The 14,960-nt window shown below is 48.1% G+C and overlaps 4 protein-coding genes across 7 annotated transcripts in view; 3 read left to right on the forward strand and 1 right to left on the reverse strand.

Moving 5' to 3' along the window:
• Positions 1-1,475, forward strand: part of LOC1269772 (uncharacterized) — a 139,529-nt gene extending 138,054 nt beyond the window's left edge. For 3 of the 4 annotated variants that reach the window (XM_061651557.1, XM_061651559.1, XM_061651560.1), the window contains one exon: positions 83-1,475. In XM_061651557.1, coding sequence (XP_061507541.1) covers positions 83-192 — 110 coding nt within the window. In that variant the 3' untranslated portion in view covers positions 193-1,475. The remainder of the gene's footprint in view (positions 1-82) is intronic. The other variant, XM_061651558.1, reaches the window with a different exon arrangement.
• Positions 1,476-4,109: 2,634 nt separating this feature from the next.
• On the forward strand, positions 4,110-8,526 carry LOC1269771 (E3 ubiquitin-protein ligase SHPRH). The gene is made up of 3 exons (XM_308421.5): positions 4,110-7,048; positions 7,135-7,699; positions 7,769-8,526. The coding sequence occupies exons 1-3, from the start codon at positions 4,222-4,224 to the stop codon at positions 8,337-8,339; spliced, it is 3,963 nt and encodes a 1,320-aa protein (XP_308421.5). The 5' UTR covers positions 4,110-4,221; the 3' UTR covers positions 8,340-8,526.
• On the reverse strand, positions 8,390-9,629 carry LOC1269770 (proteasome inhibitor PI31 subunit). Its single transcript, XM_308420.4, has 3 exons — positions 9,329-9,629; positions 8,717-9,252; positions 8,390-8,650 (listed from the first exon to the last, which is right to left on the reverse strand). Exons 1-3 carry the CDS (start codon positions 9,470-9,472, stop codon positions 8,518-8,520), a joined length of 813 nt encoding a protein of 270 aa, XP_308420.4. The 5' UTR covers positions 9,473-9,629; the 3' UTR covers positions 8,390-8,517.
• A 3,163-nt stretch (positions 9,630-12,792) lies between these two features.
• On the forward strand, positions 12,793-14,850 carry LOC1269769 (protein mono-ADP-ribosyltransferase PARP16). The gene is made up of 4 exons (XM_061651575.1): positions 12,793-12,927; positions 12,990-13,233; positions 13,410-13,923; positions 13,983-14,850. The coding sequence occupies exons 2-4, from the start codon at positions 13,042-13,044 to the stop codon at positions 14,465-14,467; spliced, it is 1,191 nt and encodes a 396-aa protein (XP_061507559.1). The 5' UTR covers positions 12,793-12,927; positions 12,990-13,041; the 3' UTR covers positions 14,468-14,850.
• The last annotated feature ends 110 nt before the right edge of the window (positions 14,851-14,960 follow it).

A 14,960-nucleotide genomic window follows, 5' to 3' on the forward strand; every position in this document is an offset into this window, starting at 1 on the left:
CGCTTCCCTAACCGTGCGGAAAAGCACAGCCGGAAATAGCACTGAGAACTGACATTGCATACTACTACCCCAATCTTCACAGATACGGACGTGGTCGAGTCACCCTATAGTCACATGTACGGCCGTGTACCGCTGCCAACACGCGGCTACATACCGGCACCGAGGGCCATGTACATCGGCGAATGGGACTAAAAGAGAGAGAGAGCGGTCGTGGCCGGGGCCAAAGCCAATCCGTACCCGCCCCCCATACTCTCTTTTATAGTACAGGCTTAAGGAAAATTGCAGCAGGGAGATCCGGAATGCGAGTTTGTCGAGGAGATAGGCACCAACCGGAGCAACAACGCGACAACCCCCGACACTCGAGTTCTAATCTCTCTCTCTCGTACCCATCGCATTACTTCGCAAAAGGGACAGCACACAATCAACAACCGAACAGCGACAGACAGCGGAGAGAAAGCGGAGAGAAGCACTGAACAGCGTGCTGGTTTGGGTGTGGCTGTGGCAAACCCCACATTCGGAGTACTGCCTGGTTTCACTTCTTTTAACTAATATTCTAGATTATTATTAATATTATTATGAGTATTTAGTAATCCGTTTTGGGGACGAACGGGGCTCATAGGGTGAACGGTACGGTCGGGTGCACAACACCACCTTCCCAGCCCTTCCCGCATGTCTCGCTACGGTGTCTAGCAATTAGGCAAATTTGTACATAATGCATCGCGTAACCCTCTTCCCCGATTTGATTGAACCTCCTCTCCAGCCCAGCGCAGAGCGAACGCTACGAAAGCAATACTGATGGAATATGCGAAATCTGCACTGGGGAAGTGATGTTGTACCGAGATTCGCTTCTACTGCTGCTCCACAACCACAAGCCGACAGGAATAAGCTCTATTTCGATGCTCTTTCGTATTCCCACCCCACTGTAATCTGAAATCCTGTGTGAATCGGTGGATAATTAACGTAAAAGTTATAAAAGAGGAGAACTGAGTGCGATCGAACAGGACGGACACCTGTGCTGATCATTACTACTACTGCCGAGTAAAAGCTACTAAATGCTGCCAAATGAATCTGACAGCTGTCATCATCATTTCCACACTAAGAGAGACTATCCCTATCGACTGATCGTTCAGTTGTTGCTCACATTGACTGATCACGCTACTAGAATACATTCACCTCAGAACTAAGGATCGCCCGATTCTTACCAAACACTGCCAGCAATAGTATCTCAACCGAATCTCATCTCAACCCCTACACCAAGCTCATAGTTTATACCGACTCTCGTACTGTCCACACCAAGGAGGGGGAATGAAAGAGGCATGGAAATAAACGGCCGACAATCGCGATCGCGTGTTATAGGCTTGTCGGCACTCTAGGAATAGTTTTCAGTCATAGCAGGTACTCCTTGTCTTAAGTGTACGTACGTACTACTACTGTTGTCTTCTAAATCTTCCTGTAAATATGAGACATTTGAAAAAGGGAAAATTAAACGATTATTCACTCGATGTGTCGAGCACATCTATTCGTACGGAGGTAAAACATTTAGGCCCCCTCTTTAGGTATTTTCGCTCCCACAAGCGCTAGTGTGTAATTCAAGCTACTTTCGGTGTATAAGTTTTAACGTTTCCAAACACAGATACAGTCCACAGCACTGTCACAGTCCCACAAGCTGGCATGCTGGTTCTTTGAGCCACTGATTGGCCACTCATTTTAAACTTTCTTCCCCTCCCCTCCCCTCCCGCTTTGCTATCATCTGCTGAATGCGCGCTGAAAGTGAAACCACTACGCCGCAAGTCAAACACGTATGCGCAATAATTATAGAAATAAGTAAGTGGCAAGTAAGTCTCCATTCGACATTGGATGGAGATCCGGCAAGGTTGTAAGAGAAGTTCGTTTAATTTGATGTACACTAACTCACGCACGCCAACAAATGATGATATAATACTCAAATACGCGACCGCGCTCTTTTTACGTACGATTCTGACCCATATAGTGGCCCCCAAACCGCCCCCTGGCGGTGAGAAACGGGAAAGTAGTAGGAGGAAGTTGTTTAAAATGTTTCCACGTCGTGACGACGTGCCCGACGGCAGCTCGTCTTTATCAACGGGCAGCTAATTGCAAGCTAGTGAGCCTAGAGAGCATCATATAGGAAGCACCACTGCAATGGCTATAAACAACGGCAATCCAGCACTTATTGTACATTGTCTACTAGTGGAAACGTACACGGGCGAGCGATAAACTTAGAGATGAATCCTTAAACCGGAGTGGAAGGAGACACCGCAGCACGCGTCCGATGGGCGGTACGGTTGTCACCTTCCGCTCGACAACCTAACCTTTACTTGTAGGAAGTGATTAGCGTAATATTGATAGATTGATACTATATGCAGCAGTAAAGTGGTGACCCACGAGAGCGAAGCGAATGAGGGAATGATCGTCCTCGTGCACTTTGAAGCAAAACATTAAACACGATCACACATCACCGAAGTGCATGATGTGTGGAATTGAAAGGGCTTGATCCCCGTCCCCGTTGGGCTAAGAGGAACCTAATATAGAACGTAGCAAGGTGTATTCATACGCGCATATCTTTACCGCTCTCGTACTGGAACTGGAAGAGAAGTCTAATCCCTTTTTTTAATCCGATAAGCGAACACACGTTAGAAATGAACACATACACGCAAAAAATACACCTGGTGAAAGGGCTCGGTTAAGCAAAAAAAACACGTTCGATAGAAGCGACAGCAAAGGAAGGTAGCGCCATTCCCCAGCACACTCTCGAAGGCAATCGGGGCCCACTAAGAGGACTACTTATGGGGAACGCGCGTTGCTAGTAGTAGTAGCAGCAGCAGTAGATGTAACAACGATGATTGTATTCGAAGATATTTTAAAAACCCAAACCCCATAATTGTCATCATGGGACAAGCGAAATAGTGGACCGGAAGCCGCGACTCCGATGCTTAGACAGCTCACTGCTTATTAGCACGCTACGTGTAGTAATCTTTAGGGCAGCATCCGAGGGGTTTGATCGAGCTATACGAGCACGCGAAAGGAAAGCCGTTTTGGAAAGGAGGTCCATAAGCATGAGCTAAGCAAATATTAGTTATTTTTCCTATTCCATCTTTTGCTCCTTCTCTTGTCCTGTCTAAATATTCTGGATTTTTGAAATAAAATACTATTCTTATAATCGATAGAGTTTGTGTTGTGTTTCTGTTGTGTATGTAACCAAAAGTGAGCTATATCACCGTTTATTTACCCACTTACGTTCTATCAGTGAATTGGAGGGGTTCTACAGTATGATCAATCTGTTCTTCTCCTGTTTAACTATGCGACATAGAGCCTATCGGAATACTAAACCTCACAAGAGAGAGAACTCCTTACTGTTTTCCATCCTTGATGCCACAACATGTCATTTTAACAGGAATGAATCTGTTTTAGCAGTCGGCTATATTTCTATTTAAAAAGATCAGATGTATCAACGGGTAAACGTATTGCAATTTCAACAAAAAATGGCTCTGATTCCTTTTTAATTATTTGTTGTAAGGCCGCGGGGCCACGGGGCTTTCTCAAGCTGAGAAAACATTCTCAAGCACTCATTTAAGTTTCTCAAGCACTCAAATCTTGTTCTCAGACGCGAGCCCGTGGCCGTCGTCAATTTTTCTCACTTTGAGAAACTGATAAAGTCACTCATGCTTTATTTGGAGCTTTAAATAGAAAATATATTTTTGATCGCATTTTTTTATTTTTTTTTTCAATTATAAACATTGAATACATTTTCCAAAGTGATTACCGAAAAACAAATAGCACATTTGCTCATATTTCAGTTAGCCGATCGCTGCATCGTCAACTTTCTCAAAGATTCTCAAAGATTCTCAAAACCGATTTTGTTCCGATTCGACAAACGCTGAGAACGAGGTTTTCTCAAAAGCACTCATGAGTGCTTGAGAAAATGAGCGCTGAGAATCCCCATGGCCCCGCGGCCTAAGATAACGATCGAATATCCCAACGTTCCATAAACTAACTGAAATTTGAATTTTCGAGCAGCCACTGCTCGAACCGAATCCAACATGGCGTTTACACTCTGCCGCCCATTGCCGTACCTGGAAATGTGACGATTACAACGGGCTTGTCAGTAAACAAAACTGTTGTCGGCTTCCCGCGGTTGGAAATGTATACGGAAAAAATCTAAGGCAGCATTTTGGTGTGAAATTCACACAAGAACCGAACAAAATGAGCTACAGCTTGTTGGACATTGCTGTTTCAAAGAAGAAGTCGGGAAACAATCGTGTAATCTCCGATAGCTGCAACACCGACGATAGTGATGAACCATCAACATCCAGCATCCCACCGGCGGCACCAACATTTACGTACAAGGGCAAGAAGTACACACAGCTAGACCCGCAATTGAAAGTGAAACCAATCCTACGCGATGTCGAACGCATTCCGGAGTACCAGCTGATAGAGAGAAACGAGCCAGACGGTTGGACTCTCTCCATTACCCTGCGATTGCGAGGGCGGGATGAGCCCACCGACGATGGCTGCATCCGGCACAGGCAGCGCATGGTTGAGCTTTTGTTCGAAGAAATCGACCGGCACTCGTTCATCGAGGAGGAGCTGGCGCAGAAACTACCAACCTCACCGGAGGAAGACAGCAACGAACCGCTCTCCATACAAGAGTTTTACAATCAATTACGATTGCGCCATCGAACGCAAGCGGGTGATAAAAGCTCGAAGGAATTGGTAATTCCACTGTTGCGCCCTGAACTGCGATTGTACCAAGAGCAAGCGATCCGTTGGTTGCTAAAGCGGGAAACCGTCGTAGATCGATTGCCCGGCCAGTACGTTCTGCTTCGTTGCCGTGCCCAGCCAGAGGTGAGTTTTTACATGGATCTGTACGACTGTACGATAAGCGATAAGAAACCGAACCCAAAAATACCCGCCGGTGGTATACTGGCCGATGAGATGGGTATGGGCAAAACGGTCGAAATCCTGGGCCTAATGCTGCTGAACCCGAAGAAACAAGACTCGCCCAACGAGCCCTCGGAGCCCCAGGAGCCCCAAGATCCCAACGAAGTTAAACTTAAGGCGACGAAAAATGAAGGTGAACTAAGGTGCTTGTGTGCTAGCACACTGACCAAGAAGACAATCGCCTGCCGCAAGTGCGGCCGGCTGCAGCATCGCAAGTGTGTTTTGAACCATTTTACCCAGCCAAACGAGCAGTACATCTGTCCCGAGTGTTGGCGTACGCAACCGATGGTCAAATCCGGTGCTACCATCATCGTATCGCCCGCCTCGATCAAGCACCAGTGGGAAAGCGAAATCCGCAAGCACGTGACCGATCCGAACTTTCGCGTGTTCATCTACAACGGCATCGCGGACAAATGGATCAGCCCGCAGGATCTCGCTGCGTACGACGTCGTGCTGACAGACTACACCGTGCTCAGTCCGGAAATCTATCGCGTACCGGAGTACGCTCGAAGCTCCCGGCACGAGCAACGCTTCCTCAAACCGTCCACCCCGCTCACGATGATCCACTGGTGGCGCGTCGTCCTGGACGAAGCGCAAATGGTCGAGTCGGTGAACAATAACGCGGCCAAGATGGTCAAAGCACTGCCGACCAAGCACCGCTGGGCCGTGACCGGTACGCCGATCGAAAAGACGATCAACAATCTGCACGGACTGGTCAGCTTCCTGGACTACGAGCCGTACTCTTACTGGCGCACGTGGAAAGCGTACGCGGAACGCTTCCAGCAGGGCAATGCCGAACCGCTGCTCACGATGATGGCGCGCGTCATGTGGCGAACGTGCAAGCATTCCGTCTTCGATCAGCTGGACATTCCGCCGCAAACCGAGCGCATCCACCACATCCAGATGTCGGACCTGCAGAACTACTTCTACCGTTGCGAGCATCTCGCCTGTGCGCAGGCATTCAACGAGAAGGCGCGCCGTATCGGAGCCAACGAGCGGATGGCACAGATGAACATCGCCACGCTGAATCAGCTGCTGGAACCGCTGCGCAAGCTGCGGCAGGATTGCACCATCCCGTCCGTATTGGGCGTGGGTCAGTCGGCACTACAAGGGAAGAAGCTGCTGACGCCGGCCGAACTGCACGAGCATCTAATCGCCTCCAACGTTAACGAGTGCAAGGGCAAGCTGCGATCGGTCGTGTCGTCGCTGAACGGTATGGCGGCGGTCGAGATCCTGCAGGAGCATTACGATCAAGCATTCCGGCTGTACCAGGCGAGTCTGCGGTGCGCCGACGACTATCAGGGTGCGATCAGTGTGGACTCGCTGCTCCAGATCCATGCGCTGCACAATCTGCTCGATCTGGTGCGTAGGTTTGAGGAGAAACTAAGTCCCAGCTCGAAGCTTACGGCGGAACAGATCGCTGCGTACGAAGAGCGACGCTCCAAGCTGGAAGGACGCTACATTGAGCAGTACGCCAACAAGGTGCGTTCGATCGAGGCTACACTCCGTCCGGCGACGGAAAAGGTGGACGAATTGATCAACGGCAATGATAGCTCCCAGCGGTTACAGCTCGTGGGAGAATGGTGGCGCGATCTGTTCGCCCTGTTCGAGGAAAGTCCCCAGCGCCACTCGGCCATCCAATCGCGCGTACTGCTCGACCAAAGCTTGATCGGCAACACGGGCGTCAATTCGTGGCGAACGCTTGACCTGTGGCTCGTGAACTGGTTGGATGGGCTGCTCGAACGGCGCAGTTCCCTTGTGAAGGGCTTCCAATCGTTGGGCTTCTTTGTGGAGTATTTGCAACCGGACAGGACGGACTGGTCGCAGGAGGCACGTGCTCGAATCGATGAGCTGGTACGGACGGCGTTCGCGTGCCATCTCGATCCGGCTCTGTTCGAGGAGGATGAGTTCGGAGTACGCAAGAAGGAGCGCCAAGAAGCGAAGGGCTTACCGGGTCCACCCGTTTGCTTACTGTGCAAGGTAAAGGACAAGCTGAATGAGCTGGAATCGGCACTGTTCCAGATTCGAAAGACCCAAGTCGCCACCGGCGGATTGTGGCAGGTTTCGCGACAAGAATCAGTACTTAAGCGTAAGTGGATGTGTGTGTGTGCGTGCGTTAGAAATGGTTTCTATTTTCCTCTTTAAATACATTGCTTTACCATTCTCCCATTGCAGTGATACATGCGTATGCAAAGCGACTGGAACAGGACCGTACCGTATGGAGCAGGATGGTGTCGCAAGACACGATCGTCGAAAGTGATCGGTTCATTGCGTTTCTCGAGCACGCTAAGGTCGAGTTTAAGGAGTACTCACAGTATTGGGTAGAGATTAACTACACCGTCGCTGCGTACGACGAGCTGACCATGTGCAAGTCCCGCCTGCAGCTGCTCACACTAGCGGAACGGCGCGAGATAGAGAAGAAGAAGAAAAAACCGTCCCCATTGCAAGTACTGGAATGCGAACTGGCCGATACGCTGGCGGAGTTGCAGCTCACCAAAGCGGAGGCAGAGCGTGATTTCGTACGGCTGAAGGGTACGCGCAAGTATCTCGAACATCTTGGCTCGCGGAAGGAGCTCGAACCTTGTCCCATCTGTCACAGCATCCCGGAGGGCCGGTATGCCGTGCTGCAGTGCGGCCATCATCTGTGTAGCATCTGTTTGATGCGCATTTTCCAACTAGCTCGAGCGCACGGGAACATGACCACGTGTGGTATCTGCCGGCATGAGCAACACGTAAAAGAGTAAGGCAATTTCGAACCATGTCCGAGTTCGATTGTTGGTCTAAAATTCCCTCCTTTTCACCCAAACAGCATCCAGTACGTGCAGCCAATCGATCCAATGCACAAGATCAGGGGCAACTTTTCCAACAAAGTATCGAAAATCGTGCAAACGGCGCTGGAACTGGTAGCGGAGGATCCGTCCGTTAAGATCGTCATCTTCTCCCACTGGGAACCGATACTGACCGAGGTGGGTGTGGCGCTCGCCGCGAACGATATCACGTTGCGCGAAAAGTCGGCCAAATTCTATCAGTGTGTGGCAGATTTTAAGGATCCGGTGAAGGGAATTACCTGCCTGCTGCTGCCGCTGCGCTTTGGTTCGAAGGGATTGAATCTAACCGAGGCGACGCACGTGTTTCTGGTCGAGCCGATACTGAACCCCGGGGAGGAGATGCAAGCAATAGGGCGCGTGCATCGTATCGGCCAGACGCGGCCCACGTTCGTGCATCGGTTCATTATGCTGAACACGATCGAGACGACGATCCACGAGACGATTCAGGGCGATCGGAGCGGACGGTGGTGGTCGAAGGATGTTACCGTAGAGCAGCTGGCGCAGCTATTTCGGCTGGACCAAGACGACGGCAGTGAGCTGCCAGCACTCTAACGTACGATAGGCTCGTATTGTGACACACAAAATGAACAAAAAACATACAATTTAGGTACGTTGAAACGTATTTTTATTTTATATTCGAATTAAGGAATAACAAACTCCACACAGTGTGTGTGTAACCGAAACTTAAAAGGAATAATGGAAACGAAATATAGCCAAACGCTTCGTCCCCTTACATAAACATATCGTCGTACCCGGGTGGGGGAAGATGGTCCGGATTCGGGTTGGGGCGTTGCACGCGGGGAGGAAACGGGCCCATCGGATCGATGCGCGCTCCAGGCAGAAATGGATCCACTCTGCCGGGCCTGCGAAATAGCAATAACTCGTCGGTATTTGGTCGGTTCTTTGAAACTCCCTTTTCCCGCACTTACCCCATGTTCATTGGGTCCATTAGCATACCGCCGCCGCCACCGCCGCCAACAACACCTCCCAGCGGGTTGAGATCGCCCCGACCTACACCACCACCACCACCGAATGGCAGCAGCAGTCCGCTGGGACGCAGCACCTGAATACGCCTGGGACCGCCGGCTGGCACAACATTTACTTGGGCAGGACTAGGCGACGAAGAAATTAGCGTCTGCGTGCTGGAGCTTTTCGATCCACCATCGCACAGCGGTTTAATCAGCTCCGTCTGCAGCCGGGTGATCTGATCATCGATGCTGACCACCACGTTCGTCAAGTTGCTGTCGTTAAACGAGGTGATCGTTTTGTCCAGATTGAAGGCCGCATTCGACACCTGCAGTGACTGCGCTTGCAGCAGATTAACAATCATCGTGTCGTTCGAGAGTGTTCCATGCAGGATGTACAGCTCGTTGTTCATGATGTAGCGCAGCGCGTACGATTTGTTGTTACCGTTCCATCCTTCCGGCAGCAACTCGCTCTGGTCGACGGCGTTGTTGAGCGTTTTCTGTGGATGAGATTGAAACGTCACAACGTCGCTGGAATGATCTCGCCGGCCGCCATTACACGGAAAGTGTACGCACATCGTCCCCAACGCCAACGTTACGGAATCCGTTACGAACTAGGAACCAGTGCACAAACAGCATCATCGCGTCGGCCTTATCCGCCAAGTTGGCGCTCTCCAGCTTCCACAGCATCTCCAGCCCGAACAGATCCGATTGCGGCATGATGGTTTTTGGTGCAATTTCACAATAATTTCAAATCAATTCCACTTTTCCGCGTCCCAGAACAGCCGACTAGTGAGGAGTGCGAATTCTCCGAACAATCTGTGTGTACAATGACAAGAGAAAGAGCTGCTTTGTTTATATGCCGTTGGTGAGCTGTCAAACGAGGCGTTCCCGGTAAGCAATTCCCGGTGAGCAATTGATAGCTAAATTGTTGGCGCAATGAGTGGAGAAACGGCCCAAGTGACATTTGCTCGAAATTATTTTTCATATCTGCTCGATTAGTACTCGACACGCTTGAAATTGTGGATTTGTGTGTGATGAAATGTGTTGAAAGCGTCAAGATTTTGTGTGTTCGTAAATTAGACGTTCTTCTATCGATGGACGATGCCGTCGAGGTCAGTTTTGATTCATAGCTATGGTTTTTTGATGAAAAACAAAAGCTGATTTTGTGTGACGTTATTTTATAAAAAATTGACATTATTTAAGTATAAAATGGGAACATGGCCAACAATAACGATATTAAACATCATTTCCGAGCGAATCTAGAAGAAAGTAACGAAAAAGCTGCATCACAGTTTATTTTAAAGGACTTTTTCTGCATTCCCTTACAGTTTAAGGTACAGTTTAAGGGAATTTTAAGCACCGACAAACCGACGTGACGCTTCGCACAAAAAGTGCTTCAAAAGTTGTTTCCTTATTTCAAATGAAAATACGTTAAACACTAGCGCCATCTCTATAATGATTCGCTTACTACACTGACACAGAGAAGAAACTGCTAAATCTCCTTTTTGTTTTTCTTCGCAAATTCCAATGCGTATTGTTTTATGTACTTCTCAAATCTTTTGCATTGATTTGGAAACTTATAAAATGATTTTCCTGGGTGTTTTGTCCAATAATTTTCACAAAATCGTGCCTCACACTTCCTTCGCAATTTGTATTTAGAAAAGTTGTTAACATCGAAGCAGCAGTGAACAGAGCTTACTTTGACAGAAGTGATCGCCTCACTGGTAAATGACAGTACTTTCGTGTGGGACACTTTTGTAACGCCAGTGTCACGTCGGTTTGTCGGTGGTTTAAGGCTCCAGTTTAAGGGAATTTGCTCGAATTCCCGATTATTCGTGATCGAAAATGTCAATTGGTGGGCGCCCAATAGAAGACATGATTGGATGGGGTGGGAGGGGGGGTGGGGGTTCGGTTGAACCGAACCTCCCGTTCTTAACTTTATTGCCAAATTTAATATTCTAAAAATACACTATTTTTCATACAAACCAAATTCAGCGCACGAAAACGGTTATCACGGAGATTTGCAGCATTTACCTGTAATTAAATAAAGACAAAACAAATATAAAATAAGTAAAGAAAGTGATTTGCGTTTCATATAAATTAAGCGTTGAGATTGCATTCACATTACCGTTTGTTTGATTCAACATTTTCAAACAACATGTTGTTGGCGTCTAGACAAACATGCCTCCAGTTGGAACGAGAGTATGATGGTGAACGTGTAGAAGTTGCGTCATCATCGAGGGCTATGCTAGAGTGTTTCGTTTTGGCAGCATTCCGTTGTCCTTCCTGACAAAGTGCTACCATTTGAGCGGCGCGTTCTTCCTCCAACTCCTCGCAGTATTTCAACAAAAGGCGTTTGCTTGCGCTGAACACCTTTGCGGACTTTCTGTCGCAACTTAAAGCTATCGTTTTTGCACGGAATTTATTATTATCACTGCTTTTAAATTTCTACTGGCGTTATCGGAGTGCGTTTGGACTGTGAGCAAAATTTAAAGCACAGCGTTTTCACGCATACACGCATACACGCATGGCAAAATATAACTCACACTGACACACACACAATCTCACACAAGCAAGTTTTTGTGGGAAACGATTCCGGCTAGCTCCGCATTTTCCAGAATTGATTCCAGATAGTAGGTCCGGAATCGAAATTGATTCCGGAATTGGTTCCAGAATTGATTCCTAACATCGAATCGGAATCGGGTAGGTCCGATTCCGAGCTCCCACCACTAGTTGTTTGATAAGAGCCCAAGTGACATTTGCTCGAAATTGTTTTCCCAAGTCTGCTCGATTACTACTCGATGCTCCTGAAATTGTGTATTTGTGTGTGATCAAGTGTGTTAAAAACGTCAAGATTTGGTGTGTTCGTAAATTAGACGTTCCTCTATCGATGGACGATGCCGTCGAGCTCGTTTTTTATTCATAGCTATGTTTTTTTTTAAATAAAAAATAAAAGCTATTTTTATGACGTTATTCTATGAAAAATGGGTATTATTTAAGAATAAACTGGGTATATGACCAACTATAACGATAGGAAACATCATTTCCGAGCGAATCTAGGATAAAGTAACGAAAAAGCAGCATCACAGTTGATTTTAAAGGACTTTTTCTAAATTCCCTTAAACTGGTGCAGTTTAAGGGAAGTTTAAGGCTCCAGTTTAAGGGAAATTGCTCGAATTTCCGATTATTCGTGCTCGAAAATGTCAATTGGGAGGAAGCCAGGAAGGGGGGCTGACTTCGATGCGAGCACTGTAGGCGAGTAAAGGACGGGTAGAGAAAATTGAGCGAGATGCAGCAACCCAAGTGACATTTGCTCGAAATTGTTTTCCCATATCTGCTCGATTAGTACTCGATACGCTTGAAATTGTAGATTTGTGTGTGATCAAGTGTGTTGAAAGCGCCAAGATTTTGTGTGTTCGTAAATTAGACGTTCCTCTATCGATGGACCATGCCGTCGAGCTCATTTTTCATTCATAGCTATGGTTTTTTGATGAAAAACAAAAGCTAATTTTGTGTGACGTTATTTTACAAAAAATTGATATTATTTATGTATAAAATGGCTACATGATCAACTATAACGATAGGAAACATCATTTCCGAGCGAATCTAAAAGAAAACAACGAAAAAGCCGCATCACAGTTGATTTTAAAAGGCCTTTTTCTAAATTCCCTTAAACTGGTGCAGTTTAAGGGAAGTTTAAGGCTCCAGTTTAATGGAATTTGCTCGAATTCCCGATTATTCGTGCTCGAAAATGTTAATTGGGAATATTCGAACGTCAAAAACAGTGTGGCCAGCTTTTCTAGGCGGTTTTCGGTAGGAACGTCAATATTTTATCGGTAGTATTCGGTAGGAGTTTCATTTTGTATCGGTAGGTTACGGTACATTTGAAGTGTTATGCGGAGGGGAGAAGGGAGTGCTAATCTGCACGAGAAAATACATCCTTTTTTATTCAAACAAGATGCATCAGATTGGATCCATAGCGGTCACACGAATGAGGCCTTTCTGAAGTGTCGTTCTGAAAATACAGGTAGGAATACAGATAAATCGGTAATTCTGGTCACTCTGCCTGCCTGGCTGTTTATATTTCACACAACTGTTATCAAATATCGAATACGCCGTACCTTCGCCCTCCTGATGCGCCTCGTAGCATTTCGTGGTTGTTTAGATTGCCCGTACGTGTTCTATGTTTGCTGAACGAACGAATCAGTGCATTTTCCGCTCCGTCCGCATTTAGTCTGCCCGTTTTGGTGTGGTGAAATACACAAAACACCATACCCCGCATCGAGATGGAACCGGCTCCATTGTCCCTCGAAGCCAAACGGTTGCTGGTGAGGAAAACGATCATCCACGACCCGGCAGCGACCGATCTGCGGCTGTCGCTGTTCATTTCCGCGGCCAAATCGTTCCGGTACGATTCCTGCCTACAGCCCTTTCCGCCGGATTTCATCACAAACAATGAGAAAAGCATCGACCAGTTGGTAAGTCTCGGCCAAAAAAATCATCACAGTTGGCGGCGCTCAATGTGTAGCTGTGTATGTGTGTGTGTGTTTGTGTGCGTATTCACGACCTATCCACAGTACACTACACGTAATCCCAGCAACGTTATCTTATACCAAACTCTTTCCCTTTCACCACTCCGCAACCACCACGTCAGTGTCGGGTACTGGAGACGATTCCACCGGTTGCCGATCTTCCGGCAGGGCTTGCCGCGCTCGACGAGCAGACGGTGGGACTGTTGCACTGGATCCTCTGTCGACAGGCCCGTCCGGCGCTGCGAACCGTCCCGAAAGCCCAGCACGATGAGGTGCTCGCCAAATGTCCGTGCTACGCCAAATACGCTCAACCGAGCCACATCTTCGAGGTGGTGTACCGTGAAACCAACTCGAGCGAACGGGCGTTCCAGGACCATGCGACCGAGTTCCGCACACGACACGCATTTCACGGCAGTCGGCTGTTTAACTTCCACTCCATCCTGCACTACGGGCTGCAGCAGCACCTGAACAAGGTGTCGTTGTTCGGGGAGGGCATCTATCTGTCGGCGGAACTGCAGGTGAGCCAGATGTTCTCGCCGAACGGGTCGGGCTGGTCGAGGTCGACGCTCGGCACACATCTGGCCTGCATTGCGCTGTGCGAGTACGTGGACAATCCAAATTACGTGAAGAGTCAAGGTATGGTTTGAGTTGAAGAGGTTTTTCATGACATTATTAACGTGTATTGCCTCTTTTAGAAGAAACACAACAGTTGCCGGGAACGGGTGAAGGAACGACACCGCACGCCACGCCCTCCTCCGATGGACCATCCGCAATCATGAGCACATCGTTCACCGGCAATGGAAGCTTCCCAGAGCGTTACATTTTAGTGAAAAACAACGAACTGGTGCAGGTGCGCTATCTGCTTCTGTACGGAACCACCAAAGAAACCAACAACAATAACAACAACACTGCCACATCCGCCGGACCGCACGGATCGACCGTCGATCCACTGTACGCCCTGCCGGTCAGACCACCGTCGTACCAGATGCGTCACCCACCGAGCCGCTTCATCCAGTGGATTGCCAACAATAAGGGGTTCGTGCTGATCGGCGGGTACGTGGGGCTGCTCCTGATCGTTGGCTTCATCAACAGCCGCAATGCGCACTTCGTGAAGGAGATGCTCCTGCAGAAGCTCAACCATGTCTACAATGCGGTGCTTGGGTATCGCGGGAAGGACTAGTACAACAGCGTGTGCACTAAACCCAGCCAGTGTGTGTGTGTGTTGCCTTTCTACAAGAAGTGCCCTGCAAATGTGCTGCCACCGCCAACGACCACCGCCAAAAATGGGTAATATTGTGTGCTGTGGCGTGGCGTGTTCGATGGCACGTGGCGTTCGGGGGCCGTCTTGTTTCCTATCTGTGTTAGTTTCCTTACTTTCTTATCCAGTGGGCGAGTGTATTTCACGTAGAGTGTGTGAATTTAAAGTAAATTAGGTGATAAAAAGCGTATAGATTTCCATCTATGTAAAGGCGAGGGAGACTTTTTGTGGGACGATTGGGGTTTTTTGGGAGAAAAGCTAGTTTTTAAAAATGCGAATAAAAAAGCTCTACATAATACGAGTAATCTGGATGAGTCTATTAGCTACGTATCGTGCAAAGAGATAATTATAATAATTTAAATGCCTTCAACATCAGTGTTGGAAAGGAAAAGCTCTTTCCATCGTCCTTTGTGTG

The sequence above is a fragment of the Anopheles gambiae genome, chromosome 2 (assembly GCF_943734735.2).
Source record: "Anopheles gambiae chromosome 2, idAnoGambNW_F1_1, whole genome shotgun sequence".
NCBI lineage: Eukaryota > Metazoa > Arthropoda > Insecta > Diptera > Culicidae > Anopheles > Anopheles gambiae.

Excerpts from the sequence above, each read along its gene's own strand:
- LOC1269771 (XM_308421.5), top strand. The coding sequence starts at position 4,222 with ATGAGCTACAGCTTGTTGGACATTGCTGTTTCAAAGAAGAAGTCGGGA. Across the intron at positions 7,049-7,134 it reads ACAAGAATCAGTACTTAAGC|TGATACATGCGTATGCAAAG; the intron begins GTAAGTGGATGT and ends CTCCCATTGCAG. Across the intron at positions 7,700-7,768 it reads CATGAGCAACACGTAAAAGA|CATCCAGTACGTGCAGCCAA; the intron begins GTAAGGCAATTT and ends TCACCCAAACAG.
- LOC1269770 (XM_308420.4), bottom strand. The coding sequence starts at position 9,472 with ATGCCGCAATCGGATCTGTTCGGGCTGGAGATGCTGTGGAAGCTGGAG. Across the intron at positions 9,253-9,328 it reads ACGTTGGCGTTGGGGACGAT|AAAACGCTCAACAACGCCGT; the intron begins GTGCGTACACTT and ends TCTCATCCACAG. Across the intron at positions 8,651-8,716 it reads ATGGACCCAATGAACATGGG|GCCCGGCAGAGTGGATCCAT; the intron begins GTAAGTGCGGGA and ends GCTATTTCGCAG.
- LOC1269769 (XM_061651575.1), top strand. The coding sequence starts at position 13,042 with ATGGAACCGGCTCCATTGTCCCTCGAAGCCAAACGGTTGCTGGTGAGG. Across the intron at positions 13,234-13,409 it reads AGAAAAGCATCGACCAGTTG|TGTCGGGTACTGGAGACGAT; the intron begins GTAAGTCTCGGC and ends CCACCACGTCAG. Across the intron at positions 13,924-13,982 it reads AAATTACGTGAAGAGTCAAG|AAGAAACACAACAGTTGCCG; the intron begins GTATGGTTTGAG and ends TGCCTCTTTTAG.